The following is a 23,914-nucleotide window of genomic DNA, read 5'->3' on the forward strand; positions in this document are numbered from 1 at the left end:
CCCGGAATATAGGGGCTGAGGATAAGGACCCAACTGTGTAGAACTGAGTGGAGGAGGAATGTCTTCACTCAGAATATGGTGAACCTTTGGAATTGTCTCCCTCAAAGGGATCTGGATACTCTTTCATGAATATATTTCACGTGGAGATAGTGCTTTGGTCTCCCAGGGCCCAGGAAGTGGCAGGAAAGTGAAGCTGAAGTAGCGTGGACTCGGAGTTGAGATCAGTAATGTTTGTACTGAGTGGTGGAGCAGCTCGATGGGCTGGATGGTCCACTTCTGTTGCTATTTCATATGATCTTACATTGTGCAGCCAAAATTTATCCCTCATTCAAAAATGATGAGAAATGAATGCTTGGTCATTGTCAGGATGCTGTCTATGGGATCTTGCTGTGTGCAAGTGGGCTGCCCAGTTTCCTGCATTACCATGGTGACTATACTTGGAGGATAAACTGTATAGATGTGAAAAGTTCTGCAGAAATACAGGTTCCTGTTGTAGTCAGGTGGTTCAGCCCCACATCCGCAGGTAGTGGATCTACTCTTGAACCACTTATCAGCTAGAGCTAGTGTCAGGCCATGCAAGTGTATTGTCCTTCCGTGGCAAACACCAGCTCACCTTAAATTTAACACTGCTGGGAGGTGGGGTGTGGCTGATCAGCCCCTCACTGAGGGACTGACAAACAGCAGGCACAGAAAGCCCCCATCCTCTGGTGACAGTCACAGAGGCCAGATTCCCTCCTGTGTTCTTTCTCTGTCTTCACATTGTGTGTGTGCAGTCCTGCAGTAACCTCACACTCTGATGATACCACAGGTACTCGAGCTATCTGCTGATGTGCTCCAGCGGACTCCTGAGGACCTTGACTATGAGGGGACCCAGGTGATGTTGCAAGAAGACCCTTCTCCTCTGAATGTGGTACTTTTGCAGGAGATCCAACGTTATAACATTCTCCTCGACGTCATCAGGTTGGATTAATGTTTGACTGTTTATTATTTTACCTCCCTAACTTCTCTGTTTCACCAACGCACTTTCCTCTCCCCACACCTCATTGCTTCCTTCCAGTAGCTGCCTATGTATAGGAGCAACTATTGGAGAGTGCCAGCGCTACCTAAGTGGCAGCATTCCTAATATCACACTCCCAGGACAGGGACAGCACGGGGTTGGATACAGAGTAAAGCTCACTCTACACTGTTCCCCCACCTCATCAAACACTCCCAGGACAGGGACAGCACAGGGTTAGATTCACAGTAAAGTTCAGTCTACACTATTAAACTGAAATTCAAGTACCCAGCACTCTTTTAAAGGAATTATAAAGCTCCCTATTCTCTTCAAACCAGGGCAGAACTTACACAGAATAATGATAGGGGCTCGGGCAGTGTTGCCAAACAAAGAGACCGAGTGGTGCAGATGCATGATTCCTTGAAAATGGAGTCGCAGGTAGACAGGGTGGTGAAGATGGGGTTTGGCATGCTTGCTTTCAGAGATCAGTGCATTGGGTAAAGGAGTTGGGAGGTTATATTGCAGATATATAGGACATTGGTGAGGCATTTTTGGAATTTTGCATTCAATTCTGGTCGCCCTGCTCTAGAAAGGATGTTGTTAAACTTGCAGGCGTTCAGAAAAGATTTACAAGCAAGTTGCTGGGACTGGCGATTTTGAGCTATTGAGAACGGCTAAATAGGCTGGGGCTTTATTTCCCTGGAGCGTAAGAGACTGAGGGTGATCTTATGCAAGTTTATAAAAATCATGTGAGGCATGAAAAGAGTGAATAGCCAAGGTCTTTTTTTCCGAAGATGGGTGAGTCCAAAACTACAGTCATGGGTGGAATGAGCTGCCAGAGGAAGTGGTGGGGGCTGGTACAGTTACAGCATTTAAAAGGCATCTGCATGGGGACATGGATAGGAAGGGTTTAGAGGGATATTGGCCAAACATAGGCAAGTGGGGACTAGATCTGTTTAGGAAATGTGGTCAACATGGACAAGTTGGACTGAAATGGCTGTTTCTGTGCTGTATGACTGTATGAAAGTAAAGCTCCCTCTACACTAACCCCCATCAAACACTCTCAGAGACGGGGACAGCACAGATTTAGACACAGTATGAAATTCGTGGTACAGAGCTGTCAGGTATTTCAGAGTATTCCCATGACTTGAGTTGGGTAACATTTCCAGTTCATGACAGACCCATGCTGTAAACACTGATGTCTGCAGGTTTTAATACCATGAGCATAGTGAGGGAACCTGGCTCAGCAGGCTTGCAGTACTGAAATGGAGAAAAGATCCTCAGTGCCAGCACTTCAGGGATCCTAACAAAATGTTCAGCTTTTTTGAGTGTGGAATGAACTTCCAGAGGAAGTGGTGGATGTGGGTACAGTTACAAAGTTTAAAAGATGTTTGGATAAGTAGATGAATAGGAAAAGTTTGGAGGGATATGGGCCAAGCACAGGCAGGTAGGACTAGTTTAGTTTGGGATGATAATCGTTGTGGACTGGTTGGACTGAAGGATCTGTTTCCATGCTGAGTGACTGTATGACTTGCCCGCAATGCTCTTCCTCTTCCCTCTTGTGGGGATTGACTCGCTGTTGGGTGTTGTTCCTGACACTGGCTGCCTTGCTGGTCCTGAGGCAACCTTTTGTCCTGTGATCAATGTTCAAGTGTGTGAAATCTCAGTATGTTCCCATCCCCATCAAACACGCACCCAGTGCTGCTTTTACAATCAGTTTTTAAAAAGATCATATTTCTCTGCTGTTTGCCAACTTCTTTGCTGTCCCACTGTGGCCTTTCTGATTTGTCCCTTTGTTGTGCAGTATTCTAACAAACCTTTTGTTTGATCATGTGTCCTAAGGACATCCCTGACTGAACTCAAGATGGCAATCCAAGGGCTAGTTGTCATGTCCACTGACCTGGAGGAAATATTCAGCTGTATTCACGATGCTCGTGTTCCTCCTTTATGGGAAATGGTAAGGGAACTCTGAGGACATGGCAATCATCCTTGAAGGAGAATGGTAAATTGCTAACCCTAACCACAATGTCAGTGCAAGGTACTGATTTTTCTCTTACCTAGAAGGCAATTGGTTTGATTTCCTCCCCCTCCCCCACCATGTTTCTTGTCAGGGTGCCATTGCCCAGCTCATTACTGCTGTCCATTCATTCATGTGACTTGGCATTTCCCTGAAGCATTGGTATTAACATCCTCCAGGACTGAACAGGAGTGGTATGAGATGAACTCTCTTGCTCCCTTGTGCTGCCCACTCCATGGGCATGTTCGCCAGCAGGAGGCAGTGGTGCTGGACCTGTTTATGTGTTGGCCCGCACCTACCAGAATCTCAAGAGCCTGTAACTTTCCTGAACACCACAAGTTCTCTGCTTCACCTGGCTGAGTGTGCAAGCTAGAGTTTTATCTCCATTCAGGCAGTGCTGCAGAAGCAACACGCATTTCCATAGCATCTTCAATATCACATTGCTTGACCCTAGTTGCTCCTTGACAAGGTGGGCATGAGCTGCCTTTTGAACCTTTGCAGTCCATGTGCTGTGGGTTGAGCCACAGTGTCCTTTAGGGAGGAAATGCCAGGATTTTGACCCAGCGACACTGAAGGAATAGTGATATAGTTCCAAGTGAAGATGGTGAGTGGGTCTGAGGGGAACGTGAGTGGGGCTTGTGTTCCCCTGTACCTGCTGCCCCTTGTCCTTCTGGATGGAAGTGGTCATGGGTTTGGAAGGTACTGTCTGAGAATCTTTGGTGAATTTCTGCAGTGCATCTTGTAGATAGTACACACTGCTGCTACTGAGCGTCGCTGTTGGAGGGAGTGAGATGTTTGTGGATGTGGTGCGAATCAAGCGGGGGCTGCTTTGAGGGCAGAATGGTGTCTTCCTGCTTTGATCTGATCAGCCAATTAGCACCACACAGTTTAACATGTTTCAGGCTTGTCCCTCATTCTGGATCTGCCATTAGCCTTTGTATTAACGTTTCCCATCCACTTCCTTCAGGCCTACCCATCAATGAAGCAACTTGGAACCTGGATACGTGACCTGGTTCACAGAGTGGAGCAGCTGGCCAGATGGGCTGAGACCACGCACCCACCTGTCATCTTCTGGATTTCTGGTTTCACCTTCCCTACAGGATTTCTCACTGCCGTGTTGCAGCTTGCAGCCCGCAAGAACACAGTAAGCACATTCTGCAACAGCTATTTCTCCTGGAGTATCAGAGAATGAGAGGCTGGCCTTATAGAGGTTTATAAAATAATGAGGGACATGGATAGGGTGAACAGCTAAAGTCTTTTCCCCAGGGTGGGGGAGTCCAAAACTAGAGGGGCACAGGTTTAAGGTGAGAGGGGAAACATTTAAAAGGGACCTGAGGGGTAACTTTTTCACACAGAGGGTGGTGTATGTATGGAATGAGCTGCCAGAGGAAGTTGTGGGGCTGGTACAGTTACAGCATTTAAAAGGCATCTGGATGGGGACATGAATAGGAAGGGTTTAGAGGGATATGGGCCAAATGCTGGCAAATGGGATTAGATTTATTTCAAATATCTGGTCAGCATGGATGAGTTAGCCTGAAGAGTCTGTTTCCATGCTGTACATCTCTATGACTTCATCTGGGTCAGCATTTCCTGTGCCTATTGCTGTTTATAGTTCAAAATGGCACGTGGACATGTCTGGCAGTCCACTGGCTAGAAGTCACAAAGACCCAGTGACCAGTCTACAGGAGCAGAACACCAAGGTGTTGTCAATGGTGTCAGGGAGAGTTTGGATCAGATTTAGGAGAATGGGACTGACGATGAGAGCTTTTAGTGAAGAGGAGAGACTAGAGAAGTTGGGATGATCTCCTCAGAGCAGAGAGGATCAAGAAGTGAATGTAACTGAGGTATGTGGAATAATGAGGGTCAGTAATCAGAGGGGCACAGGTCAAAAAGAATCAGCAAAAGAACTCGAGAATATTTTATGCAGTAAGACTCTATAATTTATTGAATTTATCAGCAGTTCATTTCAACAATGAGAAAAATAATTTTTTTCACCTCTTCCTTCCCCACAAGATATCAGTGGATTCACTGTCCTGGGAATTTATAGTTTCTGTGGTCGATGATAATAATCTGTTGGAGCCACCCAAGGTATGGTAAAGACTACCTTCACATAACACCACATGGTCTGAGCTCACTGTACTAAGAAAGAACTGTGTCTCCATTGTGCCTTTCATCATTTCACAACATCCTAGAACCCTTTACAACAAATGGAATTTAACCAGCATTGGAACATTTTTTTTAAAATGACATAGCAGGATCCTACAGGCACTAAATTTGCAATCTGTATTTGATGGTGTTGGTTGAGGCACAGATATTGATCTGGACAATTCCATCAGGAATCGAACAGTAACAAAAAATTAGTTCAAAACCTCACCTGAAACACTTAATCATTGAAAGCGCAGCGCTCCCTCAGCACTGACCCTCTGACAGTGCCCACTCCCTCAGCACTGACCCTCCGACAGTGCGGCACTCCCTCAGCACTGACCCTCTGACAGTGCGGCGCTCCCTCAGCACTGACCCTCTGACAGTGCAGCGCTCCCTCAGCACTGACCCTCTGACAGTGCCCACTCCCTCAGCACTGACCCTCCGACAGTGCGGCACTCCCTCAGCACTGACCCTCTGACAGTGCGGCGCTCCCTCAGCACTGACCCTCCCACAAAGCGGCGCTCCCTCTACACTGACCCTCCGACAGTGCGGCGCTCCCTCAGCACTGACCCTCCGACAGTGCGGCGCTCCCTCAGCGCTGACCCTCCGACAGTGCGGCACTCCCTCAGTACTGACCCTCCGACAGTGCCCACTCCCTCAGCACTGACCTTCCAAGACCGCCGCACTCTATCAGCATTGAGACTTAAAGCCATTCCCTACTCAGAGGAAGATGTGAGTTTAAACATTGAGCAAATGCTTAAGGAGAATGGTTTCAAGCAGCAGTTGCAATTGAAGGTCAGCTTTAACCGACTGTCCAACCTTAACGTGAATGAGTTTGTGTTTCACCACGACCTCAGTCTCGAAGTGCAGCATAGTCTGAGTCCACTCACATTCTCATGTCCATCCCTTCCCCTGCCCTATCCCTCTCTGCTTTGCTTTTCCACCCCCATCCGCTCAATGAAATAATGGTTCTGCTGTTTGCTATCCCCTCTCTTTCCTCAGGATGGTGTATATGTGAAAGGCATGTTCCTGCAAGGAGCAGGATGGGACAAGAGGAACGCTTGCCTGGTACAAGCTGAACCCATGCAGCTGGTCTGTCCTATGCCATCCATTCATTTCAAACCGGTGGAAAACAAGAAAAAATCTGGAAAAGGTAATGGGGATGGGCTGGGTCTGGCATTTAGAGGATCGTAGCTCAGAAGTTTAGAGTGCTCCATCCCAGACAGGGTTGATACAAGAAGAACAGCTTCAGGATCATATATCATAGAGTCATAGAGTCCTGCAGCACAGAGAGAATCTCTATGGCCCAAATGGGTCCATGCTGACTAAAATGTCCTTCCATGCTAACCCCATTTCCCTGCACTTGGTCCATATCCTGCTAAACCTTTCCTGTCCGTGTATTCATCTGAATGCCTATTAAATGTTGTTAATGTACCCGCCTCATCCACTTCCACTTGCTGCTCGCTCCATATGCGTACCACCTTCTGTGTAAAAAAAAATGCCCCTCAGATTCCCATGTATTCTTTGCCCTTTTACCTTAAACTGATACCCTCTAGTCCTCGATTCCCCAAACCTGGGAAAAAGACTGACTGCGTTCTCCCTATCCATGCCTCTCATGGTTTTACACACTTCTAGAAGATCCCCTCTCAGTGCACGTTGCCGATTACCTGAGATATTTGCATTGCTATGGCGTACTTCAGGGGTGGGTGGAACAGATCGGAGATTCAATAGCTGCAAATGGGAATCCAGGATGATGTGTTGCCTCCCAGATGCCAGAGTCCAGGATTTCTTGGAGCGGCTGCAGAAATTTCTCAAGGGAAGGGTGAGCAGCCAGAAGTCATTGTGCACGCTGACACAAATGACATAGATAGAAATAGGGATAGGGTCCTGCAGAGTGATTATAAAGAGCTCAGAAAAAAGTTAAAAATCAGGACCTTGACGGTCAGAATCTCTGGCTTACTTCCAGTGCCATGTGATAGTGAGGGTAAGAACAGGAGGATATGGCAGATGAATGCACAGCTGAAGAATTGGTGCAGGGATTCAGATTGCTGGATCATTGGGATCTTTTTTGGGGCAGAGTTGACCTGTTCAAGAGAGATGGGTCCAATATCCTGGCAAGCAGACTAGCTAGTGTGACAAGGGAGGGTTTAAACTAGATTGGCAAGCTTTGGGGGGGCGGGGGGATGGGATCCTCAGTAACAGGGAGGCAAGTGCGAGGCTGGAAGGAGATACAGTAATCAGAAATAGCAAGTTGAAGAGACAGGTCAGGCTGGAACAGGGCAGGGAGCAAGGAATGCCTGTGGGATCAAATTACACCCATTTCAATGCAAGAGGGCCGTCAGGTCAGACCGATGAGCTCAGGACATGGATAGGGCTGGGATATTATAGCCATTACAGAAACGTAGGTAAAGGACGGGACAGGACTAGAAAGTTAATGTGCTAGGGTACAGGTGCTTTAGGTGTGACAGAGGTGGAGTAAAGAGGGGAGGGGGAGTTGTATTTTTGATTAACAGGAGTATCACAGCAGTAGTCAGAGATGAAATAACTGAGAGAACATCCAGTGATAACGAAATGTGAGGCTGGATGAACACAGCAGGCTCAGGAGCACAAAAGCTGACGTTTCGGGCCTAGACCCTTCATGCTTTGTGCATGGAGCTAAGAAATAAGAGGGGGATGGTTACATTATTCAGGTTGTCATCTAGGCCCCAAAATGGTCAACGGGAATTAGAGGAACAAATATGCAGGGAAATTGCGGAGACATGCAGGAGAAATGGCGTTGTCATAGTCAGGTATTAATTTTCCTAACATAGACTGCGACTCTGTTAAGAACATGGATGGGGTGGAATTTGTTGAATGTGTTCAGGAAAGTTTTCTCAAGCAGTAATTAAGGTTCCTACTTGGGAAGCAGCAAAACCTGACTACTGTTGAGAAATAGGGCAGGACAGGTGACTGAGGCGACGGGGGAAGCACTCTGGGACCAGTGACCGTAGTTCTATTAATTTTAAAATAGTTATGGAGAGGAACAAACTGGTCCAAGGCAAATTTTGATGGAATTAGACAGAAGCTTGCAGGGGTTGATTGGAGTTTGTTTGCAGGGAAAGGAACCTCTGGCAAGTGGGAGGCCTTTAAAAGTGTGATAGATCGAGCTCAAGGTGTATATGTTCCTGTGAGGGCGAAGAGCAAGATTGGTAGGAGCAGGGAACCCTGGATGACCAGAGATATTGAGGCTTTAATCAGAAAAGAAGGAGGCATGGCTCAGGTACAGGCAGCTGGGATCCCTGGAGGTTTACAGGATATACGGAAGTTTACTGAAGAAAATCAGGAGGGCGAAAAGGGGAGATAGCTTTGGCTGAGAAGATTACGTTGAATCAAGAGATCCTTTAAGTATATTTTAAAAATAACTAGAGAGAAAATAGAGATAATGGGAACTGCAGATGCTGAGAATCCAAGACAATAAAGTGTGAAGCTGGATGAACACAGCAGGCCCAGCAGCATCTCAGGAGCACAAAAGCTGACGTCATCTCTCTGATGAAGGGTCTAGGCCCGAAACGTCAGCTTTTGTGCTCCTGAGATGCTGCTTGGCCTGCTGTGTTCATCCAGCTTCACACTTTATTATCTTGGAGAGAAAATAGGACCCCTCAAGGTCCAAAGTGGATATGTATGTGTGGAACCGCAGGAGACGGACAAGGTCCTGAATAAATATTTCTCCTGTGTTTCCCTTGGAGACTTGGGGATTTGGGGAATTTAGTGGCGATATCGTGGGACCAGTCCATACCACAGTAGAGGAGGTGTTGGATGATTTACAATTAATTGTATGAAGGTGGATAAATCTCCTGGTCCTGGTCCTGGTCCTGGTCCTGACCAGATATATCCAAGAACTTGCCAAACCCTAGAGAAGAAATTGCAGAGGCCATGGCTAATGTATATTTGCATCATATTTATCCCATTATTCCTGCAGGGATCTATTCCTGTCCATGTTACTACTACTCCCAGAGATCTGGAAGCAGCCGACACACATCCTTTGTAGTGGGGATTGAGCTGAAGACTGGAGACAAGCCACCTGATCACTGGATCAAACGGGGGACTGCACTCTTACTGAGTCTCGATTATTAGGATCTTTCAGGAATCCTCTCACTCTAACCTTTGCGGAGAATTTGATCATTACCAGAACGCTGCTACATTCCCGGAAGGGAATACAGAAGTCATTTCTGAGGAATCTGAAGGGAAATCTTGTTTGTAAAACCTTACCAGCACAGTGTACTTCATTGTTCCTTCTCGTGTAATCACCAGTCCAGTTCCACATTCGAAGGTAACTTTTAATTAGATGCTGCTCCAATAAATATTTTTGTAACGTTGTGTGGTGCCACAGTATCTGGTGTAACATTAGTGCCATTTGGAAGCCGGGCAATAACCCTCTCTGATAAAGGAATCTAACTGTCTCCCCTTCAACATGACCATTGGTGAAACCCCACGTCTGGGTTCCGAGCGAGGAATGCACAGGCAGAGGGGAGACACTTAACAGGAACAAATGCCTCACCTTCTAGCATTAGGCTCAAAATGACAGGAAACACTTTGAAGTTTCCAAGATTCCAGCACCTCAAGACGTCTAACCCCCCACAAGACAGGGACAGCACGGGGTTATATATAGAGTAAAGCTCTTTCTACACTGTTACCCTCCCATCAAACACTCCCAGGACAGGGACAGCACGGGGTTATATACAGAGTAAAGCTCTTTCTACACTGTTACCCTCCCATCAAACACTCCCAGGACAGGGACAGCACGGGGTTATATACAGAGTAAAGCTCTTTCTACACTGTTACCCTCCCATCAAACACTCCCAGGACAGGGACAGCACGGGGTCAGATACAGAGTAAAACTTCCTCTACACTGTCTCCACCTCCCCTCCCATCAAACACTCCCAGGATGGGGACAGCATGGGGTTAGATACAGAGTAAAGCTCCCTCTACACTGCCCTCCATCAAACACTGCCAGGGACAGGGACAGCATGGGGTTAGATACAGAGTAAAGCTCCCTCTACACTGTCCCCCATCAAACACTCCCAGGGACAGGGACAGCATGGGGTTAGATACAGAGTAAAGCTCCCTCTACACTGTCCCCCATCAAACACTCCCAGGGACAGGGACAGCATGGGGTTAGATACAGAGTAAAGCTCCCTCTACACTGTCCCCCATCAAACACTCCCAGGGACAGGGACAGCATGGGTTAGATACAGAGTAAAGCTCCCTCTACACTGTCCCCCATGAAACACTCACAGAGACAGGGACAGCATGGGGTTACAGATTAAAGCTCCCTCTACACTGTCTTCCTTCCCCACCCCCCCACCATCATCAAACCGCATGGAGTTAGATACAGAGTAAAGCTCCCTCTACACTGTCCCCCCCATCAAACACTCCCCAGGGACAGGGACAGCACGGGGTTAGATAGAGAGTAGAGTTCCCTGTACACAGTGCCCCATCAAACACTCCCAGGGACAGGGACAGCACGGGGTTAGATACAGAGTAAAGCTCCCTCTACACTGTCCCCCCCATCAAACACTCCCCAGGGACAGGGACAGCACGGGGTTAGATAGAGAGTAGAGTTCCCTGTACACAGTGCCCCATCAAACACTCCCAGGGACAGGGACAGCACGGGGTTAGATACAGAGTAAAGCTCCCTCTACACTGTCCCCCCCATCAAACACTCCCCAGGGACAGGGACAGCACGGGGTTAGATAGAGAGTAGAGTTCCCTGTACACAGTGCCCCATCAAACACTCCCAGGGACAGGGACAGCACGGGGTTAGATACAGAGTAGAGCTGCATCAACCAGCTCATCAGTAAAGGAGACGTAAAACTTAGAAAAACATTTAAAATAAAACCTTTTATAACTTTTTGTTCATCCACTTACAACAGTATCCAGTCCATCATGATATCCCAGGTGGGTAAGGGGCACAGTTGAGTTAGGAGGAGGACAGGGGAAGTTAGTTTTGCAACCCTCACATGCCCGAATGTATTCTGACAGCAGACATCCCGGTCCTGAATCAGTGCAAGGTGGGATTTAGTCAGGTTGGGAGGGTGATATCAGGAAAAGCACACAACTGAACTCTGTCTTCTCGGGGCACCATTTAGCACAGCCCTGCTTTTGGGTCTGATGCTGGGAACTTTACCAGGATTCTTGTTCCCAAGATTTTTAGATCAGGGGAATGCAAATGGAAGGGGACATGAATAGGAAGGGTTTAGAGGGATATGGGCAAAATGCTGGCAAATGGGACTAGATTCATTTGGGATATCTGGTCAGCACAGACAAGTTGGATCAAAGGGTCTGTTTTCGTGCTGTACATCTCTATGCCTCTAAAAGCAGAGCTGGAAGGGATTGGAAGTGCACCCTGTCCTCAGGGTCCTGCCACTCCAGGCCACTGAGAGGTCTCGGATAAACTCGATTTCTCACTTGCTCAGAAGTTATTTTCTTCTAAGCAGGTTGAAGCCACCAACCGAGATGATCTGGAAGTGTTACTTTAACTCTGGGTTTATCCTCCATTAGGACCCTCCGAGGCAGGAAAATGCAAATCTTTTGCCCAGGGTTTAAGTTTCTGACAACGTTGGTGCTCCCGGTTGAGAGGCCTGGCCACTGATAACTAGTCAAACTATTACCACAGCAGCCCTGTACCTCACTGTCACTGCAGCTGGTTCTCACCACCCTTCCTCCCTCCTAACCCATCAGCACCCTCTCTATCTCTCAGCAGGATCCCTCTCTCCAGTGCCACCCTCAGAAATTGAGGGACAGCTAAATCATCAACAACTCATTTCTTTGATCCTGGTGACTGCATCTTTCTGATCACGCTTGCCGGTTGGAGAGAATTAAAAGCTGTAATGTTTTTGGATGCTGCACTAGTGCTCTGCAACATTCCATTTTTAAGACACTCTAGGTAATGCTAGGCCTTGAAGCTGCTTCCTCTGATTCCTCTCACTGATATTCTTTGTCACTGACTCCTGTCAGGAGGGTCCTCCACTTGTAACACCCTTTAACAGATATGTACTGACCCCCATCTCCCTCCCGAGCTTGCTGGGGGTTCAGGTCTGAGCAGCAGCAGCCTGCCATTAACAGTCCATAGTTAGGGGCACCAAGATGTATGAGTCCCAAAGGACCTAATGTCATTGCTGCAGTTTGTTGTCAAGGACACAGCCTGTGACAACATGATGGTTCCTCACTTCCACTCAGAGGACTGTGTGGGGGGAGAAGAAAGAGAGAGACAGACACAGAGACTGATGTCTTTCGAGTCCCACCGAAGCCACACGGGCCAGGCAGGAGGGCGAAGGGAGGTTGCAAAGAATAGCAGGCCACCTCAGAGACCTGCACAGTCACCTGCCATCTCCATCATTCTCTGTCCCCCCACCAACAATCAAAACCCTGCCCCCTCCTCCTTCAATGGCAGGGTGTTTCCCCCCAACCCACCAGCTCATAGCCCTGGCAGGTTCACAGCCACAGTGCCCCATCCCAAGCTCCTCCTCCAACCAAGGCCCAAAATGAAAACTGAGCAACTTGTGGGACGTTGCTTAGAAACTGTACTGTTCTGTGGAGTAGGACACTGTAAGCTAATCAGAAATAAATAAATAAAATTAACCAAAGGCTAAAAGGGCAAAACATCAGTTCCAGCAGCAACATAAAGCAGGATGTAAAATAACAGTAACAGTCAAGCAAATCAGCATCAGGTGGAGGTCATTTTTCCATCGAGCTCAAGGGACTGAGTAAATTCTCTGGACATTACAAGGAAGCCCCCGGTTATGAATGAGTTCCATTCCTGGCTATGTTCATAAGGTGGTTGGTACTCAGTTTGGAACACGATACAATACAATATAAAATTGCTATTCCTACGCACAAGCAAACCTTCGCCTGGTGAGTCTTTACAATGAATACTAATATGGGATCTTGCTCGTAAGTACAAGTGTTTGTAAATCACATGTTGGTAAATCAGGGACACCTGTAGTAGAATGAGAAGTGGTCTCATTGAAAACTGAAAAGATTCTGGAGGAGTTTGACAGGTACAAACAGAGTGTGGTCGCTCCCCCTGGGCTGGGATCCAGAACCTGACGGAGGTGTCTCAGGAAAAGGGCCCAATCGTTTAGGACGGAGAAGGAACATCTTGGAACGTCAGATGGTAGTGAATCTTTGGAATTCTCTTCCCCAGAGCACGGTGGTTTCCAAGGGATGTTTGAGACTGAGAAAGTTAATGAAGAAGGGACATTAAGTGCAGTTGAAGTGGTTCAGTTGCGATCCATCCAAATGGTGGAGGGAGGCATCCTCCTCCAGTTTACAGTCATAATCTCCATGCAGCCACGGGTGAGGCCTCTTCCAACAAAGGTGCACACAGGGAGGCAGAGAGAGAGAGATGGACAATGTCCATATTTCATTGAAGACAGGAAGCATCTTCCACAAGGTGCATTAAGTGAGCAAGGTAGTCTTTCACAAACCAGGCTTGCTTTTCATGCTGCATTCTGTCCATTGTCAGCTACGTTCAGATTGTTTTAACTTTTATTGATTATTTTTGTCTTATTTTCTCTTTTGAGTGCAGGCAGCAAAACCAGACGATACGAGGGGCAGGACGAGGGAAAGAATAGAGAACAGAAAAAGCAATATTTTAAAGTCTCTTTTTTTTTTCCTTTTTTTAAACCATCGTCGCTGTATTTTTTTTTTCTGTTTGCATGAGTTTTTTTTTTAAAATAAGGAAGTTATTTACAGTCACCGGAGACAAGCCAAGATTTGTTCAGTCGACAGCTCAGGCTTCACAGACATTATGCCCCTCTCGTGCATCGCATTTGGGGTTGGGGGTGGAGGGCAGGATTAATCTTTGAAAAGTTCTTTCATAGGATCCTTGTTAGTTGCTTGCTTTACACACAAAGCATGCACAAGCGAGTTTTGCACAGTGCGAAAACAAACAGGTCACACGCAAGGCTGTCACCTTTTTTCTCTTGTTTAAAAAAAACATTTTTCTTTTGTTTTAGTTCCTTTGCCCATCCCGTAACCAAGCGATTGAAAGAAGGAAAACTGTGTGTGTGTGTGTGTGTGTGTGTTTGTATCAAGGAGGAGCGGGTACAGTCAGGTCCTGCAAGAGACAATAGCAGCTGTAGAAGCTCGGGAAGGAGCAGGTAGCACAGATGAGATCAGTCAGCTGTTTTTAAGGGGAAGTGGGGCAGGGTTGGAATGATGAGGGTGGGGGGTGGTGGTGCTTATCCTTAGAGTCTCTCTCGAGAAGGGACCCAGATGTAGGGCCCAGAGTGGTCCTCAATGACGTGCTTTGTTCGAATGTAGATCTCCTCGAAGCTATCCCCTTCCACAATTGCTGCAAACACAGAGGGAAACACACAAGAGGTTGGTTCACTTTGAAGAGAAACTGCACGGCCAGAGACGAGGGACAAGGATTTGGCTTCAGGCAGCCACCAAGAGACTATCTCTCCAAACAGTATCCTGGCAGCATCCAATCATTCCAGTGCAAATCGAGATTACTCACTGCCAGATGGGACAATTTAACCCTCAACTGTGACTCCAACAATCCAGGTCAGTTCCATGATTATTCCACAGAAAAAAACTCAGCTTTGAAATTTCCAAAGGACCCCAGCCTCAGCAGAATTCAGAAAAAGGCTTTGGGATTCAGGTTCCCTTAAGAGTCTCAGATCCAGAGTCTGGGAAGTGAGAGTGGTCTGGCAGAGATATAATTGAGGGGTGTGGGTGTGAACCAAGTATGGGTCAGGTTCATTGTTACCCAGGATTTAGACAATAAGTTCTTCAATTAAAGGGTGGCACGGTGGCTCAGTGGTTAGCACTGCTGCCTCACAGTGCCAAGAACCCAGGTTCGATTCCACCCTCAGGCAACTGTCTGTGTGGAGTTTGCACGTTCTCCCCGTGTCTGCGTGGGTTTCCTCCGGGTTCGCTGGTTTCCTCCCACAGTCCAAATACATGTGGGTTAGAGTGGATTGGCCATGCTAAATGCTCCCATAGTGTTCAGGGATGTTCTGAAGGTCAGTATGGACTTGTTGGGCCAAAGGGCCTGTTTCCACATGCTAGGGATTCTATGATCTATGATAATACTGAATAGCTAGTGTCTGTTCCACTAAATTTTTTTGGAACCCTCAGATTTAAAGGTTCCAGGTGGTCAGGAATTGCCCAGTAGAAAATTACATTTCTCAAGTAATCGCGGATTCTGCAGGGTCCCCTTTAACTGTGGAATAACAACTGGTCACCTGGAAAATCCAGATCTGTCTCTCCCATTCCCAACTCGACCATTTCATTCTGAATATTGAAATTTCATTGGGTCTCCCCTGAAATGTCTCTTCCCCCAGCACTGATTCTTGTCAATATCTCATTTATATCATTCATCCCTCATCTGCAACTCAAGAGATTCTGGGTCAGGGGTCTGCTGTGGGGAAGAGGGTTCCTCCACAAGATCACAAGCCCCAGGTTTCAAAGAATCTCATAATCAAACACAGATGAGAGAAACAGGATGTAAGCTAGTAACACACCTGAGAAACACTCTGTAAACTCTTGTTCCAACTTCACAGCTCTCTCATAGGCTTTGCGAGCCTGTTCCTCTGTCAGTCGTTTGTTAATCTCCCTGAAACAGAAATCACAAACCAACTGAGAAAATCTTTCACTCATTTCACACAACGATGCAGTGCCAATCAGACAATCATAATGTTTTAATCACATCCTCCGACAGTGCCCGCTCCCTCAGCACTGACCCTCCGACAGTGCCCGCTCCCTCAGCACTGACCCTCCGGTGCCCGCTCTCTCAGCACTGACCCTCCGACGGTGCAGCACTCCCTCAGCACTGACCCTCCAACAGTGCCCGCTGCCTCAGCACTGACCCACCGACAGTGCCCCCTCCCTCAGCACTGACCCACTGACAGTGCCCGTTCCCTCAGCACTGACCCTCCGACAGTGCAATGCTCCCTCAGCACTGACTCTCTGACATTGGTGGACTGTGCATGTCAACCAGATTTTGGAATTAAATTTCTAGACTGTGATTTTAACACATAACGTTCTGACTGAGACATGAAGTAGTTACTGAATGACATGTTTTGGGCAAAGACAGGGATGGGGGCAACCGAGGAATGGAGTTAACCAGGTGTCGGGCAATGAGACAGTGCCTGCAGGCTAGCAGGTGTTGGACTGAATGGCCTGTTCTCTCCCAGGTCTTAACACAAATGCTCCTGGTGCTGTGTACTGAGTGTGGTCAACAGCGAACAACTGTGGATGCTGTAATCCAGAAAGAAAAACAGAAGTTGCTGGAAAAGCTCAGCTGGTCTCTCGGCATCTGTGAAAACAAAAACCAGAGTTAACGTTTCACGTCCAGTGACCATTATTCAGAACAGCAAATAGAAGACTTACATGATGTTCTCCAGTGACTTGGGCCTGATGAAAATGGCAACAGGGTGAAGGTGAGCTGCTTGTAATCTTCGCACTGCATTGGCCGACACGTCCAGAATGCAATGCTTCCCCTGAAATGTCGAAAGGAGTCACAACCTTTACTGAGGACAGACTTGGGGCAGGGGCAAGGGTATGGAGGAGTAGCAGAGAGGGGCAGACGGACACAGAGAGGCTCGGGGGATAGGAGCTGGCACAGAGCAAGGGGCAGATGGGTCTGCAGGTGGAAGCACTGAAGAACCAACAGAAGGGACAAAATTGCTTGAAACGGAAATTCATTCAAAGAGAGAGAGAATGGTGATAGAAAAGGGAGGGGTCAAGGTGAAAAAGCTGAAAACAGACCATGCTAGGCAGAGAGAGACTGACACAGAGAACAGCTGGGTGGAAACAACTGCAAATACTAGATAGGTTACCTTACTATGTAAGGGGCTAACACTGAATGTATATCAGTGAGTAGAATCATCGACTGGTTACAACACAGCGACTAATCATTCAGGCCACTGCAACTAGCCTCAGGGTTTGAGTGAAGATTTGTAGCTCAGGTGCTTGTTGTAGGTGTCGGTGTGTTCGCTGCGCTCGTAGGTTTGATAGCAGACATTGCGTCCCGTTACTCGGTGACATCCTCAGTGCTGTGGGGCCTCCTGTGAAGCGCTATTGTCCTGTGCCGGTTTGAATTTATATATGGTCTGGTTTTTGCTGATTCTGGTAGGTGCTGGTTCCGGCTGTGCATTGTAATGGTCGGTATATCAGGTCTAATTGACTGTTTGTTGATAGAGTCCGAAGATAAATGCCTAGCCTCCAAGAATTCCCTGGCTGTCCTCTGTTAGGCTCGTCCAACGACAATAGTGTTGTCACAGTTGATCATTACAACTTCATAGCGCTTCATAGGAGGCTCCACTGAGGATGTCACCTAGTAACGGACGCAATGTCTGCTATCAAACCTCCGAGCTCGGTGAACACACCAACATTTACTATTCCAACCAGTTGTCTGCAAGGTCAATTGACTTGAGCTAATCTCTCACCTTTTCCCTGTGGTCCTGAGATTCCCTCCCCTCAGGTACTGATCCGATCCCCCTTTGTAAGACACAGCTGAATCTGCTTCGATCAAACTCTCAGACAGATCATTCTAATAACTCAATGCAACAGCCACTAACCACAGCGACAGTTCAACCCCAACTGTCTATAGCCCGGTCAATCCCTAGCTGGTCTTCTTGTTTGTTCAGAACCAGGCACTGTGCAGCACAAGCCTCCAGCTCTAGGAGTAGCATTCGTCTTCAGAACATCAATAAGCCCAAAGCTTGATGTTTCATTGCAGCCTTCAATTACCTGGAGGAGCTGTGCTGTCCCCAAACAGCAGACATCCTCCCTACCAGGATAACAGAATCACTCTGTCACTGCTGTAGGCAGCATTTTCATACCACACCTCCCCCCACCCGCCCTGCTCCTCCCCTGCCCCAAACTCTGCAGGGTTACTCGATGTGGGGCTGTACTCGGTTCCCCCAGCCCTGGCCTCCCCGAGCCCCCGGAAATGAGCTGCTGTGTTTACCTGCTCTGCCACCTCCCTGACCGATTGGACGCTGGTCCCATACAGATGGCTGTTGTACTGGCCAGCCTCAATAAACCTGTGGCTCTGAATGTCTGTCTCCATCTGTTCACGTGACGCCACAAAATGATAATCCCGCCCATCCACCTCATAGTCACGTTTCGGCCGGGTCGTATCTGAGGGAAGAGACAGTGGGTTACTCCAACGGTGGGTCATTGAGGTGGGTGGGGGAGGGGGAATTAACTGGGCTCAGTGATAATCATGTTCATTGTAAGCTCAGTCCAATAAACTCACCACTCCCTGCAAGAGGGAGGTGACCAGATAACTATTGAGCCAGCAAAAATCCCCGCTGCTGTGGCTCCCAAGTGACCAGGAACTATTCAGGCACAGTGTTTGTCCTGTCTAACGACACACAGCATTTTGCATCAGAGATCACCTTGGTCTTATTGGGAGGCTTTGCTGTAGTCATGGTCATGAGCATTTTTAGACAGCAGCTTACAGAGACGCTGCCTACTGTTTTGACAGATTAGTATGATAGCAGCTTTGGCTTGTATTCACACACTCACGGGGAACACAGGATCCAAACTTGTCTGGGAATTCCGAGAGTAAGTCATCGTTGACTCTGTCCTTGGTGGGCCCCAGAATGATAATTGGACGGGCATAATGCACTGCAAATAACAGAGACAGCAAATGTTTAGATTCCCAAAGCACCTCTCACATACTCAAATGTCCAAAAGTATTCTCACAGCCAGTCAAATAATTTTTATGAGTCACTGTAGCAGCATATGATATATACCAGCCAAATTGCTCACACATACACTCCATAGAAGCTCCCTCAGCACTGACCCTCCGACAGCGCGGCGCTCCCGCTGCGCTGACCCTCCGACAGCGCGGCGCTCCCTCAGCTCTGACCCTCCGACAGCGCGGCGCTCCCTCTGCGCTGACCCTCCGACAGCGCGGCGCTCCCTCAGCAGTGACCCTCCGACAGTGACCACTCCCTCAGCACTGACCCTCCGACAGTGCCCGCTCCCTCAGCACTGACCCTCCGACAGTGCGGCGCTCCCTCAGCACTGACCCGCCGACAGTGCCCACTCCCTCAGCACTGACCCTCCGACAGTGCCCGCTCCCTCAGCAATGACCCTCCGACAGTGCCCGCTCCCTCAGCACTGACCCTCTGACAGTGCCCGCTCCCTCAGCACTGACCCTCCGACAGTGCGGCACTGCCTCAGCAGTGCATTAGGAGTGTTGACCTGGATTCTATCCTCAGGTCCTTGGTGTTGCCCTCTAAACCCTGGCTGTAGATTATTTGGAAGTGGTTTTAGTTACTGACCTTCCATCTGCAGAACGGCCTCATAGCTCAGCACCCGATCATCCCGGCTCCCTGATCAAAATCAAAACATTGTTAATGAGCTGTGAATGAGAACAGCCAAAACCCAGCTGACTTCTTTCGGAAGTGAACAGATGGAAATCTATTGAGTACTATATAACACAAGGGTCTGTATTTGTATAACATCTTTCAAATAGTAAAACACTGCAAACAGCTTTACACAAGCACAAAGTGAAACACAATTCGACAGCAAATAGAGCTTGGAGATATTCGGCGTAACTAAATGATGGGGATTTTAAGGAATATCTTCAGAGAGAGAGACATGGAGGGGGCTTTAGGGAGGTGCTTCCAGAGCTTGGGGCCCAGACTGCTGAAGGCACGGCCCCCAATGGGACAGCGATGGGAATCGGGGGATGGTCAAGGGGCTGGAATTGGAGGGGGTGACAGAGATAGGGAGGGGGTGTAGGGGCTGGAGGGGGTTACAGAGATAGGGAGGGGGTGTAGGGGCTGGAAGAGGTGACAGAGATAGGGAGGGGGTGTAGGGGCTGGAGGGGGTGACAGAGATAGGGAGGGGGTGTAGGGGCTGGAGGGGGTGACAGAGATAGGGAGGGGGTGTAGGGGCTGGAGGGGGTGACAGAGATAGGGAGGGGGTGTAGGGGCTGGAGGGGGTGTAGGGGCTGGAGGGGGTGTAGGGGCTGGAGGGGGTGTAGGGGCTGGAGGGGGTGTAGGGGCTGGAGGGGGTGTAGGGGCTGGAGGGGGTGTAGGGGCTGGAGGGGGTGTAGGGGCTGGAGGGGGTGTAGGGGCTGGAGGGGGTGTAGGGGCTGGAGGGGGTGTAGGGGCTGGAGGGGGTGTAGGGGCTGGAGGGGGTGTAGGGGCTGGAGGGGGTGTAGGGGCTGGAGGGGGTGTAGGGGCTGGAGGGGGTGTAGGGGCTGGAGGGGGTGTAGGGGCTGGAGGGGGTGTAGGGGCTGGAGGGGGTGTAGGGGCTGGAGGGGGTGTAGGGGCTGGAGGGGGTGTAGGGGCTGGAGGGGGTGTAGGGGCTGGAGGGGGTGACAGAGATAGGGAGGGGGTGTAGGATCTGGAGGAGGTGACAGAGAGAGGGAGGGGGTGTAGCGGCTGGAAGAGGTGCCAGAGATAGGGAGGGGGTATAGGGGCTGGAGGGGGTGACAGAGATAGGGAGGGGGTGTAGGATCTGGAGGAGGTGACAGAGAGAGGGAGGGGGTGTAGGGGCTGGAGGGGGTGACAGAGATAGGGAGGGGGTGTAGGGGCTGGAGGGGGTGACAGAGATAGGGAGGGGGTGTAGGATCTGGAAGAGGTGCCAGAGATAGGGAGGGGGTGTAGGGGCTGGAGGGGGTGACAGAGATAGGGAGGGGGTGACAGAGATAGGGAGGGGGTGTAGGGGCTGGAGAGGGTGACAGAGAGAGGGTGGGGGTGTAGGGTCTGGGGGCCATTACAGAGCGAGAGGTTTGGGTTGATCAGCAAACAAGGGAGAGTGTTTGTGTGTCTGAGCTGAGTTTGTGATGGGGATATTGAAATAGCATTAACACCTTACCCTGTGTAGCTCCACCATCACCAAGGCCTGGGATCTCCTGGTCAGCAAACAGAAACACAATAGTTATTTAACAGACAGAATCTGGCTGGCTTCAGCACCTCCTGTTCCTGGGAGGAATGATATTAGAGCAGACCATCCATTCCAATCACAGTGAGATTGACCTGCTGTATTCTCTAAGGCCACAACCATCACCCCCCAACCTGGTTCTCTGAACCTTGGTTACACTCCATCCTGTCCAGCACTTGGCAAACAGTTTATTGTAAGGTTTTAGTGCAGTTTGGGGGCCGCTGCACAGTAGTTTATAAGATGCAGTGCGTTGGAGACAGAGGATCTACGGTTGCAGTTAGCTGTGGAGGTGGAAATGCAAATAAACTACACAGACCCTGGGCTGGGGTCTCTGTGCCAGGTCAGGAGTAGCTGCACTGTTTTACACAGCTTAAAAAAAACACCCAGCAATGAGCTCTGAGCTCCAAAGGGACCCAGCTGACTGGGGAGCTCAGAATGCAGCAAGGTCACTGACCCTGCGCTGAAGGAAGCTGTGAGTGACTCACGTGGATATCTCCGAGAGAGTCAAGGTTAAGTAAACTTTAGGAATTGCGAGGTGCCGCTGGAGCGAGGCTGGAGTTTGGACTGGCTCGCTGTTGACTCTGTCGGTGGTGAAATGATGGTGATCTGCTTGTGAAGGAGGCAGTCCACTCACAGCATGTAAGTCCTGAGGACTGCAAACTCAGGCAAGGAGGCTCAGACAACTGCAGGGAAGCAGTTCCTGAGGTAGGTCTTTGATGCAGTGACTCCTGGCTGTGGGGTTTAAGGCCGTATCACTGAACGTGAAAGTTTTGCAGGTCCCTTGTGAAGTTTCATAGCTGCAGCATCATTACCAGCTGGGCATGGGATAAGTTACTCAGCTGGCCGTGGAATCTGTCTCGATTGCTGTGATATTTGATGTGCACTGTGTGAAGTCTGATCACAGTTTATTCCCCATATTGCATTATGTGTTAATTCTGGGTGACCGAAACAAGTTACAGAGATATTGCAGATTCTAACACTTTATTGTCAAGGACTGCCATTTGTTCCAAAACATGGACGTCTGCAGCTTTATTCTGCCACTAAGTCCTTGGATCTACTATAATACAAGTTAATGTGCCGCGCCAGACTGCAAGATAGGGTCAGGGACTGTCAGAGTATTTGTTATTTTACCCTACCTAACCTGGAGAGTCAGAGACTGACTGCTTCAGAAGTGGGGGTCAGCGGTAGCACCTCTGAACTAGTAACTCAGGAGACAAGGGTTCAAATCCCGACACGGTGGGATTTTAAATTCAAGTCAGAGCCAGCAATGGAGTGATCCTTCGGCCCATCGTATCCGTACCAGTCATCAAAGATTCTAATGCCATTTCCCAGCATGTGGCCTGGACTCTTGCATTCTTTGGTGTTTCCGGTGCTCACTTAAACACTTCTTCAATGTGGTGAGGGTTTTCTTCCAGAACTCACCACCCTCTGGGTGAAACTATTCTTCTTCAAATCCCCTCTGAACCTCCCACTCCTGACCTTAAACTGTGCCCCCCCCCCCCCCCCCCCCCAGTTACTGACCCCTCTACAGCAGGAAAGAGTTTCTCTCTATCCATGCTGTTTGTACACCTCAGTCCGATCTTCCCTGCTCCAGGGAAAACAATCCCAGCCTCTCTTCATCGCGGATTCGCCCCAGCCCAGGGAACGTCCTGTGAATCTCCTCTGTCTGCTCCCCCCCCGCCCGTACCATCACATTCTTCCCATGGTGTGGGGACCTGAACCGCACACAGTATTCCAGCTGTGCTCTAACTAACGTTATACACAGCTCCACCATCACCTCCCTGTATTGATTCATAAAGAGAGTTTCCTCTATGCCTTCCTGAGCCACCTTACCCCCTGGGCTGCTCCCTTCAGGGATTTATGGACATACACAGCAAGATCCCACTGATCCCCTGTACATCACATTCAATGTGTATTCCCTTGGCATGTTCATTACCAGCCCAACCCCAGACAATTTTTAGGGATAAATTCCATTTGCCCCTACCCAGAGCATCAGTAGATCCCATCTCAGTCAGAATTTAAAGCGTGTTTCAGGGACCATAGTCATTTGCGATGATGTCCTCATCATCCAGGAAACCGCAGCCCAAAGCCTGCCTTGCCCTCATGGTGTTTAAGAACTAACAAACCTCAGCAGGAGTTTGCGAAAGGGAATGGAATGGGACGGGGATGGAATTGGGATTACTCTGGGGCTCTGCAGGAAGGCTGGGGAGAGATCTATCAGTGAGCAGGCAGATGACAATGGGCCGAATAGTCTCACAGGTGAGTCAGGCTTGATCGCAGGTTTACACTAGGTGACATGTCTCACCAACAATTTACTCAGTGCCTGTTACATAGACCAAGACACTTCACAGAGAGCATTAATTGAACAGGACTGGGCCCAAGTCCTGGATGAAGATGTACGAGGGATCGGTGACTCCTGGTCAGAGATCACTTCGGAAAGAGCTTCATAAAGAAAAAGAGAGATGGAGACACAGACACAGAGAGATACACACGGAGAGAGAGGGAGATCATGGGACATTGGTTAGGGCCACTTTCAGAATACTGTGTGCGATTCTGGTCTCCCTGCTATAGGAAGGATGTTGAGAAACTTGAAAGGGTTCTGAAAAAATTTACAAGGATGGTGCCAGGGTTGGAGGGTTTGAGTTACAGGGAGAGGCTGAATAGGCTGGGGCTATTTTCCCCGGAGTGTCGGAGACTTCAGGGGGACCTTATAGAGGTTTATAAAATCATGAGGGGCATGGATAGGGTGAATAGCCAAGGTCTTTTCCCCAGAGTGGGGGAGTCCAAAACTAGAGGGGCATAGGTTTACAATTACAACATTTAAAAGGCATCTGGGTGGGTATAGGAACAGAAAG

At 48.9% G+C, this 23,914-nt stretch overlaps 2 protein-coding genes across 14 annotated transcripts in view; one reads left to right on the forward strand and one right to left on the reverse strand.

Moving 5' to 3' along the window:
- Window positions 1–9,511, forward strand: part of dnah2 (dynein, axonemal, heavy chain 2) — a 184,351-nt gene extending 174,840 nt beyond the window's left edge. For both annotated transcript variants that reach the window (XM_059642660.1, XM_059642659.1), the window contains exons 83-88: window positions 809–960; window positions 2,837–2,951; window positions 3,979–4,155; window positions 5,025–5,099; window positions 6,159–6,309; window positions 9,115–9,511. In XM_059642660.1, coding sequence (XP_059498643.1) covers window positions 809–960; window positions 2,837–2,951; window positions 3,979–4,155; window positions 5,025–5,099; window positions 6,159–6,309; window positions 9,115–9,269 — 825 coding nt within the window. In that variant the 3' untranslated portion in view covers window positions 9,270–9,511. The remainder of the gene's footprint in view (window positions 1–808; window positions 961–2,836; window positions 2,952–3,978; window positions 4,156–5,024; window positions 5,100–6,158; window positions 6,310–9,114) is intronic.
- Window positions 9,452–23,914, reverse strand: part of LOC125448645 (disks large homolog 4) — a 324,649-nt gene continuing 310,186 nt past the window's right edge. For all 12 annotated transcript variants that reach the window (XM_059642664.1, XM_059642665.1, XM_059642661.1 and 9 more), the window contains 7 exons: window positions 20,994–21,030; window positions 19,448–19,498; window positions 18,684–18,785; window positions 18,121–18,293; window positions 16,539–16,648; window positions 15,671–15,762; window positions 9,452–14,493 (listed from right to left, as the gene is read on the reverse strand). In XM_059642664.1, coding sequence (XP_059498647.1) covers window positions 14,387–14,493; window positions 15,671–15,762; window positions 16,539–16,648; window positions 18,121–18,293; window positions 18,684–18,785; window positions 19,448–19,498; window positions 20,994–21,030 — 672 coding nt within the window. In that variant the 3' untranslated portion in view covers window positions 9,452–14,386. The remainder of the gene's footprint in view (window positions 14,494–15,670; window positions 15,763–16,538; window positions 16,649–18,120; window positions 18,294–18,683; window positions 18,786–19,447; window positions 19,499–20,993; window positions 21,031–23,914) is intronic.

This window comes from Stegostoma tigrinum, chromosome 45, assembly GCF_030684315.1.
Source record: "Stegostoma tigrinum isolate sSteTig4 chromosome 45, sSteTig4.hap1, whole genome shotgun sequence".
Taxonomy (NCBI): Eukaryota; Metazoa; Chordata; class Chondrichthyes; order Orectolobiformes; family Stegostomatidae; genus Stegostoma; species Stegostoma tigrinum.